The 16383-nt window shown below is 43.1% G+C and overlaps 1 protein-coding gene across 2 annotated transcripts in view; it reads right to left on the bottom strand.

Annotated features, from left to right (window-relative positions):
- The window catches only part of KCNIP4 (potassium voltage-gated channel interacting protein 4), an 899162-nt gene extending 884902 nt beyond the window's left edge, over nucleotides 1-14260 (bottom strand). The window contains exon 1 of one of the 2 annotated variants that reach the window (XM_084898607.1): nucleotides 14084-14260. In XM_084898607.1, coding sequence (XP_084754733.1) covers nucleotides 14084-14144 — 61 coding nt within the window. In that variant the 5' untranslated portion in view covers nucleotides 14145-14260. The remainder of the gene's footprint in view (nucleotides 1-14083) is intronic. The other variant, XM_084898606.1, reaches the window with a different exon arrangement.
- Nucleotides 14261-16383: the final 2123 nt, after the last annotated feature.

Raw genomic sequence — 16383 nt, 5'->3', positions numbered from 1 at the left:
GAGAATGGGCAAGTGCCTTAATCCCTTTATGCCTCAATTTACTTATCAAAAAATAACTATCCAGTGTCCCTCTTACTGGTACCCCTCTAGTACAACAAATATAATGTTGAATTCCATTTTTCTGACCCTACACACATACAGCCAAACATATAATTTCCTTCTTCTATATTTTGAATAATAACTTCCCATCACCAGGAGCAAAGGCCTTCACTTGGTCACCAAAGTTTGAGGGCAGAGGTTGCTTTATAGCAACTACCTGACTCTGCTCCTCCTTGATCTCCCACTTAGCGTCACACTCACCTTCAATCAGTACAAAGGCCATCCACAATGCACCCTCTGTGCCCGAGTTATTGTCTTCCTCATGGGCACCCTCTAGCCTGGCCATGCCCACCTAGAGTCAGGACAGGTGCAGTGTCTTCTCAATCACCCTCTGCAGCTGAATACCACCCCTTCCCCCGTCACATCTTTCCTTTGCAGCAGGACAAGGCAGTCTTCCTATGGGTCACTGTGATTATGCCATCATCTGTCTTAGAAATCTTCAATTCTCACCCAAATTCAAATCCACATTCCTTAGCCTCTGCCCAGTCTTGTTTCTCAGCCTCAATCCCTCTCAGACAACTATCTACCCTAGTCAAACTGCTGTCCCCACAAATTCCTTCATACCACCTACTAAAATGCTGCCTCAGTAACCCTCCAAACACAACGGTGGCTCACAGCTCAGGTTTTCCACAGGGGTCTCCCCAATTGGCCACCCTGGGTGGCCTCCTCTTCCATTCAATGCTAGAGGACAAGGGTTACCCCTTCCTGGGGCAAATGCCCTTCTTCACAACTCTCCCCCTCCATCACCCCAATAGGCTCCCTCCTCACTACCCTCCTGACTTCCCATCCTCAGGATTAAAGTACTTTTCCCTCCCCTCTCCTCCCCAAATAATAGAAATTACCACAATTTACATTTATCAGGCTCTATCTATTAGGCACGGTTTGAGCACTTTATATACATTAGTTTGATTAATCATTAATGTCATCTGTGAAAATGAGTCCTCTTCTTTGATTTACTAATTCAGCACACAATGAGTAAATTTTAAGAGGATAGTAAAAGTAAATAAATAAGCAGAAAATAAAGATATGTGTGTATGAATATTGCATAGTATATACATGAACAGTATTCTAGCATACATAAATGTTATAGGATAGTAGTATAGTATATATCAATATTTTTTTGTTCAGGGGAGTATATGAAATCTATCAAGGAGAGTAAATTAGGATAAGGGATGGAAACACAAGTGGGATTTATATTAGATGAAGTCATTGGAGATGTACTGTTGTAATAGAGACCCGAATAAAGGGGGAAGCAAGCCAATGGGCAAGAATGCTTCAGGCAAAGACCATTCATATAGAAACCAAGCTACAGAGAGGTCACGTGGCTTAGTCACACAGTAGTAGACACAATATCTGAACCCTAAGTCTCACTCCAGCGTCTGATACTGAGGCTCCATTCTTTAAAAAAAAAAAAAAAAAATATATATATATATATATATATATATATATATAATTGATTTTTTACAGAGAAGAAGGGAGAGGGATAGAGAGCTAGAAACATCGATGAAAGAGAGAAACATCGATCAGCTGCCTCCTGCACACCCCCTAATAGGGATGTGCCCACAACCAAGGTACATGCCATTGACCTGAATCAAACCTGGGACCCTTGAGTCCACAGGCCGACACTCTATCCACTGAGCTAAACCAGTTAGGGTATGAGGCTCTATTCTCCATCTATCATTAATGTTCTGTAGCAATTCACTGTTAACCAGCTCTGGCTTTTGAAACTCTTATTCCCCAGTACTTAGCATGCATATCACCATGGGCCAGGCACCAATCTCAATACCATTCTCCTCTCAGATTTCTTCCCCCACCATCACATGTGTTCCTGATTTTACACCCAGTTCCCACCAGCAGCTGCTGAGTTCTTCCATCAAGAACATATACCAAGATCCAATGAAGGTATTAGCAGGTGCCTTTGAAAGAGAGGTAAGCTAACATGCTCAACTTAATCAATACATAATTCAAACCAAAGTAGAATTCTGGGATGGGGAAGTCAAATATGTTTTAAAATCTTAATTCCTATACCCTAACCAACTAACATACCTTTTTATATCCTGAAATAATTGCTAGCATTATCTCTCCTACAGGAGGTAATTGATTAATGTGATATGAATAGATAACTATTGAATAATGTCCTCAAAATGATTTCTAAAACTACCAGAACACAGATTACATTAAAACTGAAAATATAATTGTCACTGCTTGCGATATGAAATTCTATTCTAATGATATTTATGAAAAGCTACAATCTCATATTCAGGGATCTCAGAATAAACATAACTATTTTAAATTGCAATGTATCTAACACATTATTTCACAGTTCAATCTTCCCACTGTAGTGTTTGTAGATTTTGCATTGTCAGTATTTATCCTGACAGATTAACAATAATTCTGAAGGTATTTTTAAGTGTCTATAAGAAATTCATTTTTTTATTGTTTAATGTATTACATATGTCTCCTTTACCCCCATTGAACCCTCTCCAGCCGCCCCCAACTCACAGCACATGCCTTCACCCACCCCCAATCTATGTTCATTTCTTATGCTCATATGAATGCATACAAGTCCTTAGGTTGATCTCTTACTCCCTCACCCTCCACCTTCCCTCACAGGTTGGACAGTCTATTTGAGACATTATGCTGAAGGTATTTCTAATGACTAACTTTCATTTGGAATCTACATTCACAAATTAACTAGGAGGGTTTATAGGACTTAGCTGTAAATCTGGTACTTTTTGTAAAAAAAAATTCTTTATTGATTACATTATTACATATGTGACCTTATCCTCTGTACTCCCCATCCCCCCACTCACGCCCTCAGCCCCTGTTAAATCACATCAGAGTAAGCAGTATTTATTGCCTTCTAGCTTTGCTAGCTTTCATGTGTTGCCTTTAAAAAAAAAAAAAACACAAAAAAACTATCTTACAATGACTCCAACAAATAATAGGTTTATTGTATAAACACAGGGTGGGAACATTTATTCAGTTTATGTCCCTACATATTGCTGTATTTCACAATTCCACCTTCCTTTTTCCCATGTTTCTCAATATCTGTTTCCAAACTCGCATTGTTTTATATTCACTGCCCAAGATCTTTCTCTCTTCCATCTTCACATTAATGCAACTGTGTTTCAGGCCCTGTGTCAGCTCCCTCTCAGGTCACAACTTCAGCAGGACACTGATGAAACCGGACCACGAGAGGAAAGGGAATGGGGAACAGATTGTGGTAATATTGTGCATCTCAGTAGGAAGAGAGTCAGCCTCAAATTAAAAAGAGTTTGGAAAACAGATGACATGGAACCTGATTTAAGAACTCTTGGGAAAGATGTGAGAAAGATTTAGGCGAATCTGATTTTCACAAGTGGCCCCAATATTAGATCAGGTATGATAATATTCCTAGGAGAAATGATTGATTCTACAAAATTAAAATTAAAAATTAGAGTGATATTTGATTTCATTTTACAAGCCCTACACTAATTGGAAATGCTACCGCCTTTACTGGTACATTTATCCAACTGACATGAAGAGAACTGGGCACTTTAAGTTCCTTTAAGACTAGCTTTAAACAGAAGTTATTACTCATGTTGTATTCTCCAAGATTCAAAATTATATTTGTTTTATGAAAAGAGTGACTGTCTTCAAAGACTGCCAGAATCATAAGTTTTAAATATCTTTAAAGTGGCTTTAGATAATGTCACTTTCTCTAAGTGGGTGACAGATAAATCCATATTACAGATGGAAAAATGGAGTGAAGGCAAAAAGAACAAATATGGAATTTCAAGAGACCCAAAGAAAGAAAGGTCAAGTTCAATATCATTGTATCTGCTTGGATAAGAATGTCACTGAAAGTAATTTGCCTTTCAACATCCAGCTCACCTTATCCTTATGATGAATATTTAATAATATACATTAGAGGCCCAGTGCATGAAAATTCATGTATTAGAGTGGGGGGTCTCTCAGCCCAGCCTGCCCCCTCTCACAGTCCAGTAGTGGGATACAATCCTGAGAGCAGAAGAAGGTGATGCCCCCATCACACCTCTGCTGCTATCACTGCCAGCAGTGCAAGCCTTAGCTGGCCCTGGTTACCTGAGCCTTGGGTGGCCCTGGGCAGCCCTGGGTGGCTCTGGGTGGCTGGGCAGCCGCCATCTGAGGTTTGCCTGCACCTTGGGCCATCCCTGGGCAGCTGGGGGGCTGAGAGGACTGGGGGACTCCAGAGGCAGGCACCCCAGCACAGCTGAGGGCACTAGGCACTGCCATCTTGTGACTGTGGGTGCTGCCATCTTTGAGGGTGTGGCAGTCAATTAGGATATTCCCTGCTTATTGGCTGTGGGCGCTGCCATCTTTATGAGGGTGTGATGGTCAACTAGCATATTCCCTCTTTATTAGATAGGCTGTTATTTCTTTTCTCCTCTTCTCTACATAAACACAGCCAGCCCTCAAATAATGACATTTCCTTTAACACTATCCTATATAATAAAAGCCTAGGTGGTGTCATACCCTTGTGCAATGCCCTTGCATGATGCCCTCATGCAATGTTATCACAAGATGGCCACCACAAGATGGCCACGTGCACAGCGAAAGCAGGGCCCAGCAGCCGCTTTGTGGTGAGGCCTGGTGGTCCTACGGTTCTACATGGCGTGGAGGAGGCCGGTCCCGGCAGAGGAGGGGGTCACAGCAGGAGAGAGCAGTTTTGGACCATCAGATGGGCAGGGAGGGCAGTTAGGGATGATCAAAACCATCAGGGGAGGGCAGTTGGGAGCAATCAGGCAAGCAGGGAAGCAGTTAGGTATCAATCAGGCTGGCAGGGGAGTGTTAGGGGGTAATCAAGTTGGCAGGCAGGCGAACGGTTATGAGCCAGCAGGCCCAGATTGTGAGAAGGATGTCTAACTGCCCACAGAGATTGAGCCTAAACTGGAAGTTGGACATCCCCCTAGGGGTCCTGGATTGAAGATGGTGCAGGCCAGGCTGAGGGACACTCCTCTACCCTGTGCATGAATTTTGTGCACCAGACCTCTAGTTGTATAATAACATTGGTCAGAAGAAAAAATAAATGGATTCCCCATCAGGGCTACTGTCTGTGAAGTTTGTATGTTCTCCCCACGTCTGCCTGGGTTTTCTCCAGGTCCTTCAGTTTCCTCCCACATCATAAAGATGTGCATGTGGGATGGACTGGCATGTCTAAACTGTCCCAGTCCGAGTGTGGGTGGGTGTGACTGGCCCTATGATGGAAGGCCATGCTGTCCACCCTGGGCTCCTGCCTTGCACCCTGCATTACCCAGATAGACTCCAGCCATCTATGACCCTCAACTGAAATCAACAGATTGGAAAATCTTTGTCTGACTTGCTTTTATTAATCTTTCTTAAATGGATATGTATAGCTCACATTTACATCAATGTCTAATATTAAAAGTGTGTTGGGTCCATATTTAGAAGTTTGGTGATTTTTTTTTTTACCTGAAATATTCCATAGAAATTTAACTCTTGTTTATATAAATTAGCTCTATGGTAAAACTGGTTTTGTTATAAGTTATTTTGCTTAAAATCACAGTTTCCAAAAATCTATTGACTTCAGTGAGGACTTACTGTATCTAGTGCATCCTCAGTAAATATTTATTGAATAAACAGTGAGTTCTCTGGAGGCAAACTCTACATGCCACTCAACCTAGCACCAAGTAGTTTCTCTGTAAATATATGCTTAGTGAATCTTATCATTACAGAACCCATCCATCTACAAGTGGACACCATGGTGAACATTTTATAGAAGAAAGACAAACAGCAACATAATGCTCAATGGCCATCCTCCATGTCCTCAACTCTCTAAATTAAATAAATTTCCTCTAAATTAAACCTCTCTCCAAATTAAAATTTTTCTCACAGTGGGTTTGACAGATCTATTTTTGAAATGTCTGTTTGCTATTTCTATAATATTGTTGAGTTTGTTTCTCATATTCACTGCAGACACAACAAGATGGTGACCTAAGGATCAATCACTTTGCACAGTGATGGCATGGGTTGGACCACAAGAGTGCATTCCCACCCTTAGGGTACATAGCCATAGCATAAAAATGAAAATGTTATATGAAAATCTATTCAACACATCTCTGGAGCACATACCATACATGAAATATGGCTAAAAGGTATGGGCTATAGCAACATTTTGTAAATTTTTTCTTATGCTAGTCTAATGAAAATTCATTAAATTACCACAAGTTACAACCCCTGGCAGAATATCCATTCTGAGATGCAGAGTATTTTTATAGTTAGATGAGCTATTTTCACCCAATTTTATTATGAAATTCATAAAGATATTTGGAACTCATGACTTCTCTTTGACAAATATATATATATATATATATATATATATATATATATATATATATATATATATATATATATATATATTTGGGGACATTCTGAGGGACACCTTAGCATCTATAAACACAATGTGCAGATGGCATTATAATGAAGATGAGGGTGGGAGGGAGAGAGAGGGCAAGAAAAAAGAGAGGAGAAGGTAGCAAGCATAGTCATTAGATTGCAGTAGTTAATATATCAGTTCAATCTGACTTTGATTCCCATTTGGGCTATAGATAATGTCATTTCAAAAATAAACTGTTTTACTCAAAGGATCCTTCAAAATATTAAAAAGTGTTGACATCTGGAGATGAAAGTCTATTTTTCCTCCAAAACCTTTTTAAAGTTAATGGCCTATAAAAAATGTCAGTTCGAATTCTGCAAAGACTTTTTATTTACTATTCATGAGCAGATGCTGCCTGAATATACAGGGGGACATTGCCTGAGCCAATCCAAATTTCAGGTAACCAAAAGCTATAAACTGTTGTTGTGAAATGGGTTGACTACTTACTTTCCCCTAAATAAGTAAATGAGGCAGAATATGTAGGAGGGAGAACTTCCTAAAATGTCAGTAATATATCCACAGGGTATTGAAACTGACAACCCATTTCCAATGGGAGAGCCATTCAACCACTCTGGCTGTGTCCATTTGGGAGGAAAAATCAGCCCTAAGATAGGCATCAAGGCCAACTGCTCAATATTACAAATTGTATATTTATATCCCTATTTAAATCATCCTTTAGATTGTCAGAGTGAATGGAGAATATAATATTTAAACATTGAGAATCTCTCCTTTAAGAGATCAACCGAAAGTCTTGTATGCATGCATATAAACATAACCAATGGACGCAAAACTCTGGGGAGGGAGGGCTTGTATGGGAGTTGGGGGGGGGGCAATAAGATATGTACACATATAATACCTTAATTAAAAAATGAAAAAATATATGAGAATCTCTCCTTTTTGAGACTTTCTAATGCTATATGCTGATGCATGCATATAGAGCAGCCAATTGTGAAGAGACTGGGCCACAGTAGGGACAGTGATAGGGCTGAACCTCATCTCATGTCACCCCTGCCATGGTTTCCCCTTCCCTCCTGCTTCCTTCACAACTCAGCCTGACTCTGTCTGTGAAGTCTGGTAAAAAAGAAAATATCCCTAATCAAATGGATGTGTATACATTTAGTGACGTCCCAGATTTTTAATGTCTCCATTTCTTTCCATGGCCACTGCTACAGTGAAAGGATTTACCATCAGCTGAGGATAATGATGAAGATGTACTAATGATGGGAGACAAGGCGGTGTGGCATGTAGGCTCCAGATTGGGAACTGTTTGGGAGGTCCACTCTCTGTAACATGAACTTAGACTAGTGTGAGCAACCTACATCATGATGCAGAAGGAGTAAGCAACTAATCTCCCCACTCTTTTACTTGCAGGAAAATCAGGAGAGGTGACAGTCAGTCACTTGGGGGAGACCCCTTGGACTATACATCCTGGCAGTCATTGGTCTGAAAGGATGAGGGTGAATCATAGTATCATTCCAAAGACAACTGATTACTGCTGTGCCCAGAAAACACTAGGCACTTGCAAACTCTACTCAAAAATATTGTAAACTCCCATAGCCATGCATGACAGATGCAACAGCATGCTCAGTTCAGAGGAGCACTGTCTTGGTGTCATATTACTTTATTCACTAGCCTGGATGGGAAAGACAGGAAACCAAAAAAGAATGTCACTTCTGGTACAAGCCATCAAATATGAATTGTAGCCCTAGCTGGTTTGGCTCAGTGGATAGAGCGTTGGCCTGCAGACCAAAGGGTCCCAGGTTCAATTCCAGTCAAGGGCATGTACCTGGGTTGCAGGCTCCTCTCCAGCCCAGGCCCTGGTTAGGGCTTGTGCAAGAGGCAACCAATCAATGTGTTTCTCTCACTTTGCTGCTTCTCTCTGTCTTTCCCTCTCTCTTCCACTCTCTCTAAAAATCAATGGAAAAATATCCTCAGGTGAGGATTAACAAAAAAATAAAAAACAAATAAAAAATATGAATTGTAATTTGGGGTCTTTGATAGGTCTACCACTGGGCAGTTATTTAAATTCAATTAACCATATTCTAAGCACCTACTATTTTGTGAAGCATTTTTCCAGTCAATAGGATGGGGTACAAAAATGAGTAATTCATGTGTGGTACTTGCCCTCATGGAATTACAACTTAAAAATACAAATGAGACCAATATTCATAGCTTATTCTGCCTTGTCATTCAGATATAGGTCAAAATAAAAGGAAAATGGCCCATGAAAATTCTGAGCATAATTCTTTGGGGAGGAGGCAAGGAAAAGTCAGTAAGGCTACATGAAAAAGACCACGCACTTGAAATGTGTCTTCAAGGATGCGTTCGATATTAAACACTCAACTATGTTCAGTGGGTCACTTTGGGGCAGGATGTTCATTCTAAGCAGTAGGCACAGCATAGGATATGTCTGGGGACTAGGAAATAGTTTAGCAGGAAAAGGTACAGACATGGAAGGGTCATAGAAGATAATGTTGGAATAGAGGATTTTTGCCATACTGTGGGAGCCTTAACTACAAGCTAAGAAAAGAGTACATTTAGTTCCGTAAGTAATGGGAAGGTCTTACTAATTTTTTCACCGGAAATCAGCCTAACTCAAACCAGGTTTTAGTAAGTGTATTTGATTGTGAGTGAGGAGTGGCACTTCATGCAAATAGGAGATAGCCAGGACGGCCTGGTAAAGGATAAAAAATATAACCTTGAGTAATACCAGTACAATAGGAACTGGAGGAGGATCTAGACATAAAAGCTAGAGAATCTGTAAGTTGTGGTAACTTATTCCACATGGAATGGGCATAAATGACAAAGGTGGGGAGTACCATGGGGAAAGAAAAAATTTTGCTTTATTTTTTAACTGCATGCCTCAAGAATAACAGCACCATTAGCCCAATTTGGACAATAAAGTGTTCTTAAAAGAGACAATATGCCATCCTGACATCCTGACTCTGGAGCGCTGATAAACTTGCTGACGGATATGACCGACAAGGCATGGACATGTCCATCTGGTATTTTGGAAAGGGACGGGACCAGAACTCTAGACTCAAGAGACCTCAGCATCAAGGTAACATGCATCAGAACTACAGCTTGATTAGAGAGGATGTTCAGAAAGAGAAAGAAAATAAGATAGAACTTGGTAAAAAGTTGCACAAGCTGGACCAAGAAAGAAAGAAGGGTCAGGAAAGTGATCTGAGATGAATAGGAGGAAACAGAATAAGCCAGTCACTGAATACAAGTGAGGAGAGTCCACTCATTTAACAAATATCTGTTGTTGAGCTGAAGTTACATGTCAGACTAGATCTAGGTGCCGGGGACACAGTAATGAGCAAAGCACAACAGCTCTGCTCTCAGAGTTCGCAGTCTACCAAGGAGTGTTGATAAACAGCATGAAGCATCGCATGCATTCAGGCAATGTGAATTGAGGAAAGACCATCAGGATGTTTAACCAAATAAAACATTTTTTTAAAAACAGAAGTACAGGTGAATCATGGGCCAGAGGTGAATAAACTTGTAATGACAGGTGAAGTTATATAACCTTAAAATATTGTTAAGGATGGTGAAGGCCCATTGAACAAATTAAACACTCATTCTTCCTGCTTCAAGCTAACCCCCTTCCCCAAAAAACAAACAAACAAACAAACAAAACCACTTTAATATGCTTGAAATAGTCCCTAAGAAGGGAGGCTAGTCAGTAAGCAAGCATACTCTGCTATGAAATATTGAAAAGCAATATTATCCACATGGTTCAGAAGACCAGTGGGGATAAGGAAAGCAAATAAAAGGACAAAAAACAAACGAACAAGAGGGCCCATATAGTTTAAGGCCAGAAATATATCTTCAAAAGATTCAACCACTCTCTGGTCCACAATATCACTGAAATCTCACACACATAATTTATATCCCGTGGCTCATTAATTTAAAAACCACCCATAAACTTATTTTTTGAAACTGCATTAGCATTCCCTCCCCCCCCCAAAAAAAAAGTATAACAAGGAGAGAATTGCTGAATTTTAACACCCATCATATCATCTGTTTAGCACCTTCTCACATTAAACCACAGAAAGAAAGAGAGTAACGCCTTGTGCAATAAAACACTTCTCCTGGGTTCAGAGTAAACAGACTTTTCACTTCTACTCTTGTGGAATTATTAGTTTCAGTTTGCCTTATCCTTAATAAACACAAAACATAAGCCAGGGCCTCGAGAGATCCAGCAGACAACAATTCAAAATTGAAGGGCCCTTTTGCTCTATTGTTGGTTCCCCAACACAGGAGCTTCTCAGGTGAAATTTGAAACTGGTCCCTATACAAGGAGGGCAAGCAGAGAGTGAGGAAAAGGGCAGGCCACCCAGACTTTAGGTGGCAGGCTTACGATGCAAGAAGGCTTGCCTTGAGTGGCCATGAGACAAGTAGACCTCTGACCCCACCCACCAGAATCTTTCCTGGGTTCAGTCATGTATACCATCCAAATGGTCTCAGTGGCTGTTGCTCTCTCAAGGCTATGCCCTTAAAAATGGTTCTGGCTGTGAGACTGTTGGGTGGAGCACACAATTCCAATGACAGGAAAGGGGATAATGGCAATCCAGCAGGCACATCCTTCAATGACCTCCTCAGACAACTACTGAACACACATCTCCCTCCCAACTCTTACTTGTAGATGACATCACAGGGCATCTGCCATCCCTAAGTTAGATGGCACAGATTAAGGACACCAGTGACTAATTCTGTGGGTTTTTTCCTCTGACCTTATTTCTGATTCTCTTTTAAATATACTGTTGAATTATCAGTTCCCTCTGTCTCTCCAGTGGTAGCTGTCTTATGTTAGATTCTATTGCAGGGGAGCAAAATAATGGGATTAAACAATGTCATGGAAAATATATTCTGGGCAGATTTTTGGTTAATTTGGAAGCTGATGAGAGGCCGGGGAAAATTGAGCACTGCAATTTCTAAGAAACCCTTTCTACTTGTATGTACTGATTTACAAGGTGTCCATCTTCAGTACACTGTAGCATGTACAAATTTTCAACTACAGTGACTTATAAATGGTGGTGATCAGTTAGCCTATTAAATGTACTACCTGTTGAAAAGAGCACTTTTTAAAGCTATATTATTATAAAATGTTAGCAAGTCAACTCAACCCTGTGCCCATTTTTCCTCCATTTCTCCCTTCTCTTGTGCTTTTCTCCTTTGTTTACCAAAAAAACCATTTTCACAGTATTCTGCCTTTAGAGTCAGGTCATAAAATACACATATGTTCAAGGGCACCCACATGGACATGTGTGCACATGCATAAATACACCCACTTCTCCAATTCCTAATTTCTGTTTCATCTTCATACATTCCTCTCATTCTGATCCTCCAGCTAAATTTTGTCTCAATTCCAATTAAGTCGTTTTATAAAACACCATCAAAGAGAGATATAGTCAAGGGAAAACTATTTCGTCATGATGGAAGTTATGAAAATGTTCCATTTATTTGAAAGGAAACATAAGATCACCAGTTATTGTTTTAAAGCAAGAACTGAAAAGACAGTACAAACCTTTATAAATGGCCATCTTTTATTATTATCCAGGCTTAGTAAAGACCACCCTATCTCTAAGCACAAATAATCAAAGTACTAAAGCATATGTTTGATGAAAATAATATAGAGTACATATTCGGGAATCATTATCTAATGTTAACCTTGAAACAATAATAACAATAAGATGCTCCAAATTACTTTTTTCATTCTTCTTCTAATATGACAATGAATTCTAAAATCGTGTGAATACAATTAAAGAAACAGGTGTCAAATCAATTCAAGCCAGAAAACTCTTCACTTTGGGTCTCACGTTGGCCAAGATATATATCAACATGTTTCCATTCTACAAGCGAACAGTGAACACATACTGATTCTAGAGATATAATAAAAGTATTTCTAATGGGTCATGCTCCCCACATGAGTTTCATTTTTCTCATTTTATCTAACAACTAGAGAGTATGGCCACCTGTGGCCCTGTGAATGGACCAGGCATGCTGATTCAATCTCCATCTGGCCAACTTAGTTATCACCAAGCAGCTGGGCAACACAAGCCACCCATTGTACCCTGACTCACATTCCTACAACCTCACCTGTCTTTGAGTTTCCAATCTCTGCCTGGGACATGAGTGCAGTTCCTAAAAGGACAGGTAGCTCTCTGCCCTATTCTTAATCAAAGGAACTGCAAAGGCAGAGACCCTGTGAATTAAACAGCTACTCAGCCCTCTACACTTATGCCATTCTGGGAAAAATCAATCTTTTAAGAATTATGAGCATTCCTCATAAGATCTATCCAGGACATAACTTGGTTTACAATGAGCGGGGGCTATTGGCACGAATGAAACCAGAACTAAACATCAGTACGAGTCATATATGGGAGTTTAAAGGTGATGGTCATCAATTTCTTTTTCAGAATCGAGGGTCAAGACTCTTTAAAATATGGCCCTCAAAGAGGAATAGTGTCCTCCCAGTTACAGTGACCTTAACTATTGGAGGGGAGGGGAGGAGATGAAGGGAACGTGTCCATGTCTCAATGTCTGAATTAGAGTGATAGACGCAAATCAGTTGACGTGACTCCATTTCCCTGAACAATAACCGGAGGTAGAATGTGGGCATACTCCTCCCCTTGCAACTCTACATCCCTCACATCCAAGTATTTCATCCTGTAAACCCAAACTAGCCATGTGTGTGACCCCCTCATTTTACATAATGTGGGAACCATCCAGCCCTTGGTTACTCTCCTGCTCCCTACAACAACCTTCTCTCTGTTTGTGGCTCTTCCAAAAAAAACTGCACGCATCAAAGCTCCCTAACACCAACCTGATTCAACCCAAGGCACTGTTGGGGGACTAGACGTCTGGCCCCCTATTTTACTATGAACTCCTCACAGAGCTTCCTGTCCCTGCTTGTACCGAATGCAGGACCCTCGGAAGGCCCAGCGCCCCCCACCTGCGTGCCCAGGTCCTCCTGGAGGCTGGGCTGGATGGCAATGATCTCCAGGTGTCACTGAGGACCCTTGTCTCTGAACCCTCACAACTGCACCTGGCAATCAAACCAGATCCGTGCTCACTCTGAAGAATCTGACCCAAAGCGTCCTCCTGTCTAATCACCAGGGGGAGAAAACAGTTTTAGTGGAGCGTTTCAGGGCACAGAGGAAAGGTGGAGGGAAAGGATGTCCGCTCACTTAACCCCAGGTGTGAGGGGAGAGCACTGTGTGGTCTGAAGTCACCCGGCAGAGGCATACACAACGCGGGGCATTTTCAGAGAAGGCAAAAGTAGGTACAGGATGGCCGGGGACTCCGCCGCCGGCGAGTTTCACACACACTTTAAACATCTCTTCCTCCTGGACCCGGACCGTGCGTGCACCCCCTCTCCCGCGCACCCCGCTCCCCTGCGCCCGCCTCCTTTTCCCAGTCCTGCTCAGAGGACTCTCATGCAGAGAAGGCACCAAGCGTCCCCATCTAGGGAGGGGTCCGGGGCTCAGCCTGCCGGGGAGGGAGGCAAGGAGGGGGGAAGGAAGCGGGGCGCCCGTTCGCATGCTCAGCGCATCCTACCGCCTGTGGAGCACGCCTCCTCCAGCTGAGCCGAGATGCTCTCCACCCTGCGCACGTTCATCTTTGGGGTCGCCGGGTGCAGGAGCGGGACTCGAGGGTCACCCGGCTCCGGGGCGTCTACCAACGGGTCTGGCACGGAGCGCACCGGCTGCGCAGCCCAGGGGCGTCCGTTGCGCTGGAGACGGAGCGGCGGCGGCGGCGGCGGCGGGCTGGGATCGCAGAGTGGGCTGCAGGTGCGGCAGCGGCCGGCGGGGGGCGCTGCGGGTGCTGCGTGGGTATGGGCGGCGGGGCCGCGCGGGCGGGGGCTGGAGGCGGAGGGCGGCCGAGGCGGCAAGCGGATGCCTGGCTCCCACAGGCAGAGTGTGAGGAGCCCCCACCCCTCGCCCGCTGGGCGCCCCCCCTGCCACCTGCTGCCCGGGCACCTGGATGAGGGGCTTGCGCGGCGGCTTTGGGGACGGAGCACCCAGACCCTAAAGAGACTGGAGGCGGCTTAGGGCCGAGCAGGGACCCCTCTGAGAGTTGCCAGGGGGTTACAGCAGCGGCTCTGGGACCCCTCCCTGCTGCGCGCAGCGCCTGACTCTGGAGTCCCTGAGGTCCCGGCCCTGAACCTCAGCAAAGGGCTCGCTATGGATCCCCTTGGGGACTTACATCCGACAAGGGACTGAGATGTGGCTGCACAAAGTTGGGCTGTGTGTGTAGGATGCCAGAAGGCAAGCGCAAGGAGATGCCCTTCTCTGGAACCGGGCAGGGCGCCAGGAGCTCCTGGACAGGAAACTTTCCCCTTGAAGCTGCTAGAACCAGAACCAGTCATGCCACTTGGCTAGGAGTTGGGAATCGCTGGCTCCTCACTTGGAGGTGCACCGGGCAAGGCCCAGACCAGAAGGGGGTGCCTGCGATGGGGAGGTGTCAGGATGCACATCCACAGGGAAGGTTTCCTTTGAGGTCTCTCCGGCAGCCAAGAGGGGCATTCCTCACACTGTGCCACCTCCCCTCTGAAGCAAACCCAGGCCAGGGGTGTTTGGGAAGATTGGAACAAATCTTCCAAACAAAAAGATGACATGAAGCAACATATGCATGCTGTTCAGAGTGGTTGTTGACACATAGGAAGAACTCCTTAAGAGCTCCCATGGTTATCAACTTGTGATCATGCTTACTATTGGGGAAAACCAAACTTAAAATGCCAACTTCTGTATCCACATGAATTAAGTGCAGAGAGCCTCCTCTGAGAAAGGAGGTCAGGTTGACCAGTTCTCAGGCAACCGAAATAAAACCCCTTCCCACTCAAAGTTGCTTAGTTGATTGGCCATTATTTGGTTTGAAGTCACGTTTAAGAGTTTGCAAAATCATCCACTCTCCTGTGCTGACACCCTCCCCCACCACCACACACAATTGGCAGCAGCTGAAACCTTGCCCCTCACTCCAAGGTCTCAGCTGATACTTTCTTGCCCTTTTCCCTGTCCCCAGATGCACCTGGGACTCACTTGGCCTTCTGAGGCCTCTGCCATTCCTTTTAGTTCATGCTTAAGGCTGACATCACCACTGCCTTGGTTCAAATCCTAGTCCGTTACTTACTAGTTTGATGACTTGGTGAGAATTATTTACATCAGCTGAAACAATGGAATAATAATGATTTGTTAATAATACCATTGGTTTTCTGTGAGGATTTCAGGAAATTGATAGATGTAAAGGGCTTAGGGCTATGCCTGACACACAGGAATCTCTAAATCTACAGCAATTCTTTCCAGAAACCACTCGTAACTTTTAGGCTATAGGTGGTCACTGACCCGCTCTAAATCCCATTATTTCTATCTGATGATTTCTTTTTAAAAATATATATATTTTATTGATATTTTACAGAGAGGAAAGGAGAGAGATAGCTAGAAATGTCGATGAGAGAGAAACATCGACCAGCTGCCTCTTGCACACCTCCTACCGGGGATGTGCCCGCAACCAATGTACATGCCCTTGACCGGAATCGAACCTGGGACCTTTCAGTCTGCAGACCAATGCTCTACCACTGAGCCAAACCGGCTTTGGCTCTATCTGATGATTTCTAAAATTAGCTTTCTGTGTTGGTTTGAGTCCTACAGCCTGGTCAGAATCCCAAATCCAGCTGTTACTAGTTCTATGTCCAAGAACTAATAATTTAACTTCCCTTTTTTCATCTCTCAAGTTGAGAAAATAGTGTCTACTTCAATTAACTGTTGGAAAAGATGACATGAAACAACATACGTACGCTGTTCAGAGTGGTTGTGGACACATAGGAAGAACCCATTAAGAGCTCCCATGGTTATCAACAA

Source organism: Pipistrellus hanaki (genome assembly GCF_964339955.1).
Source record: "Pipistrellus hanaki genome assembly, chromosome: 1".
Lineage (NCBI taxonomy): Eukaryota > Metazoa > Chordata > Mammalia > Chiroptera > Vespertilionidae > Pipistrellus > Pipistrellus hanaki.
This window is presented reverse-complemented; position numbering and strand designations above follow the sequence as displayed.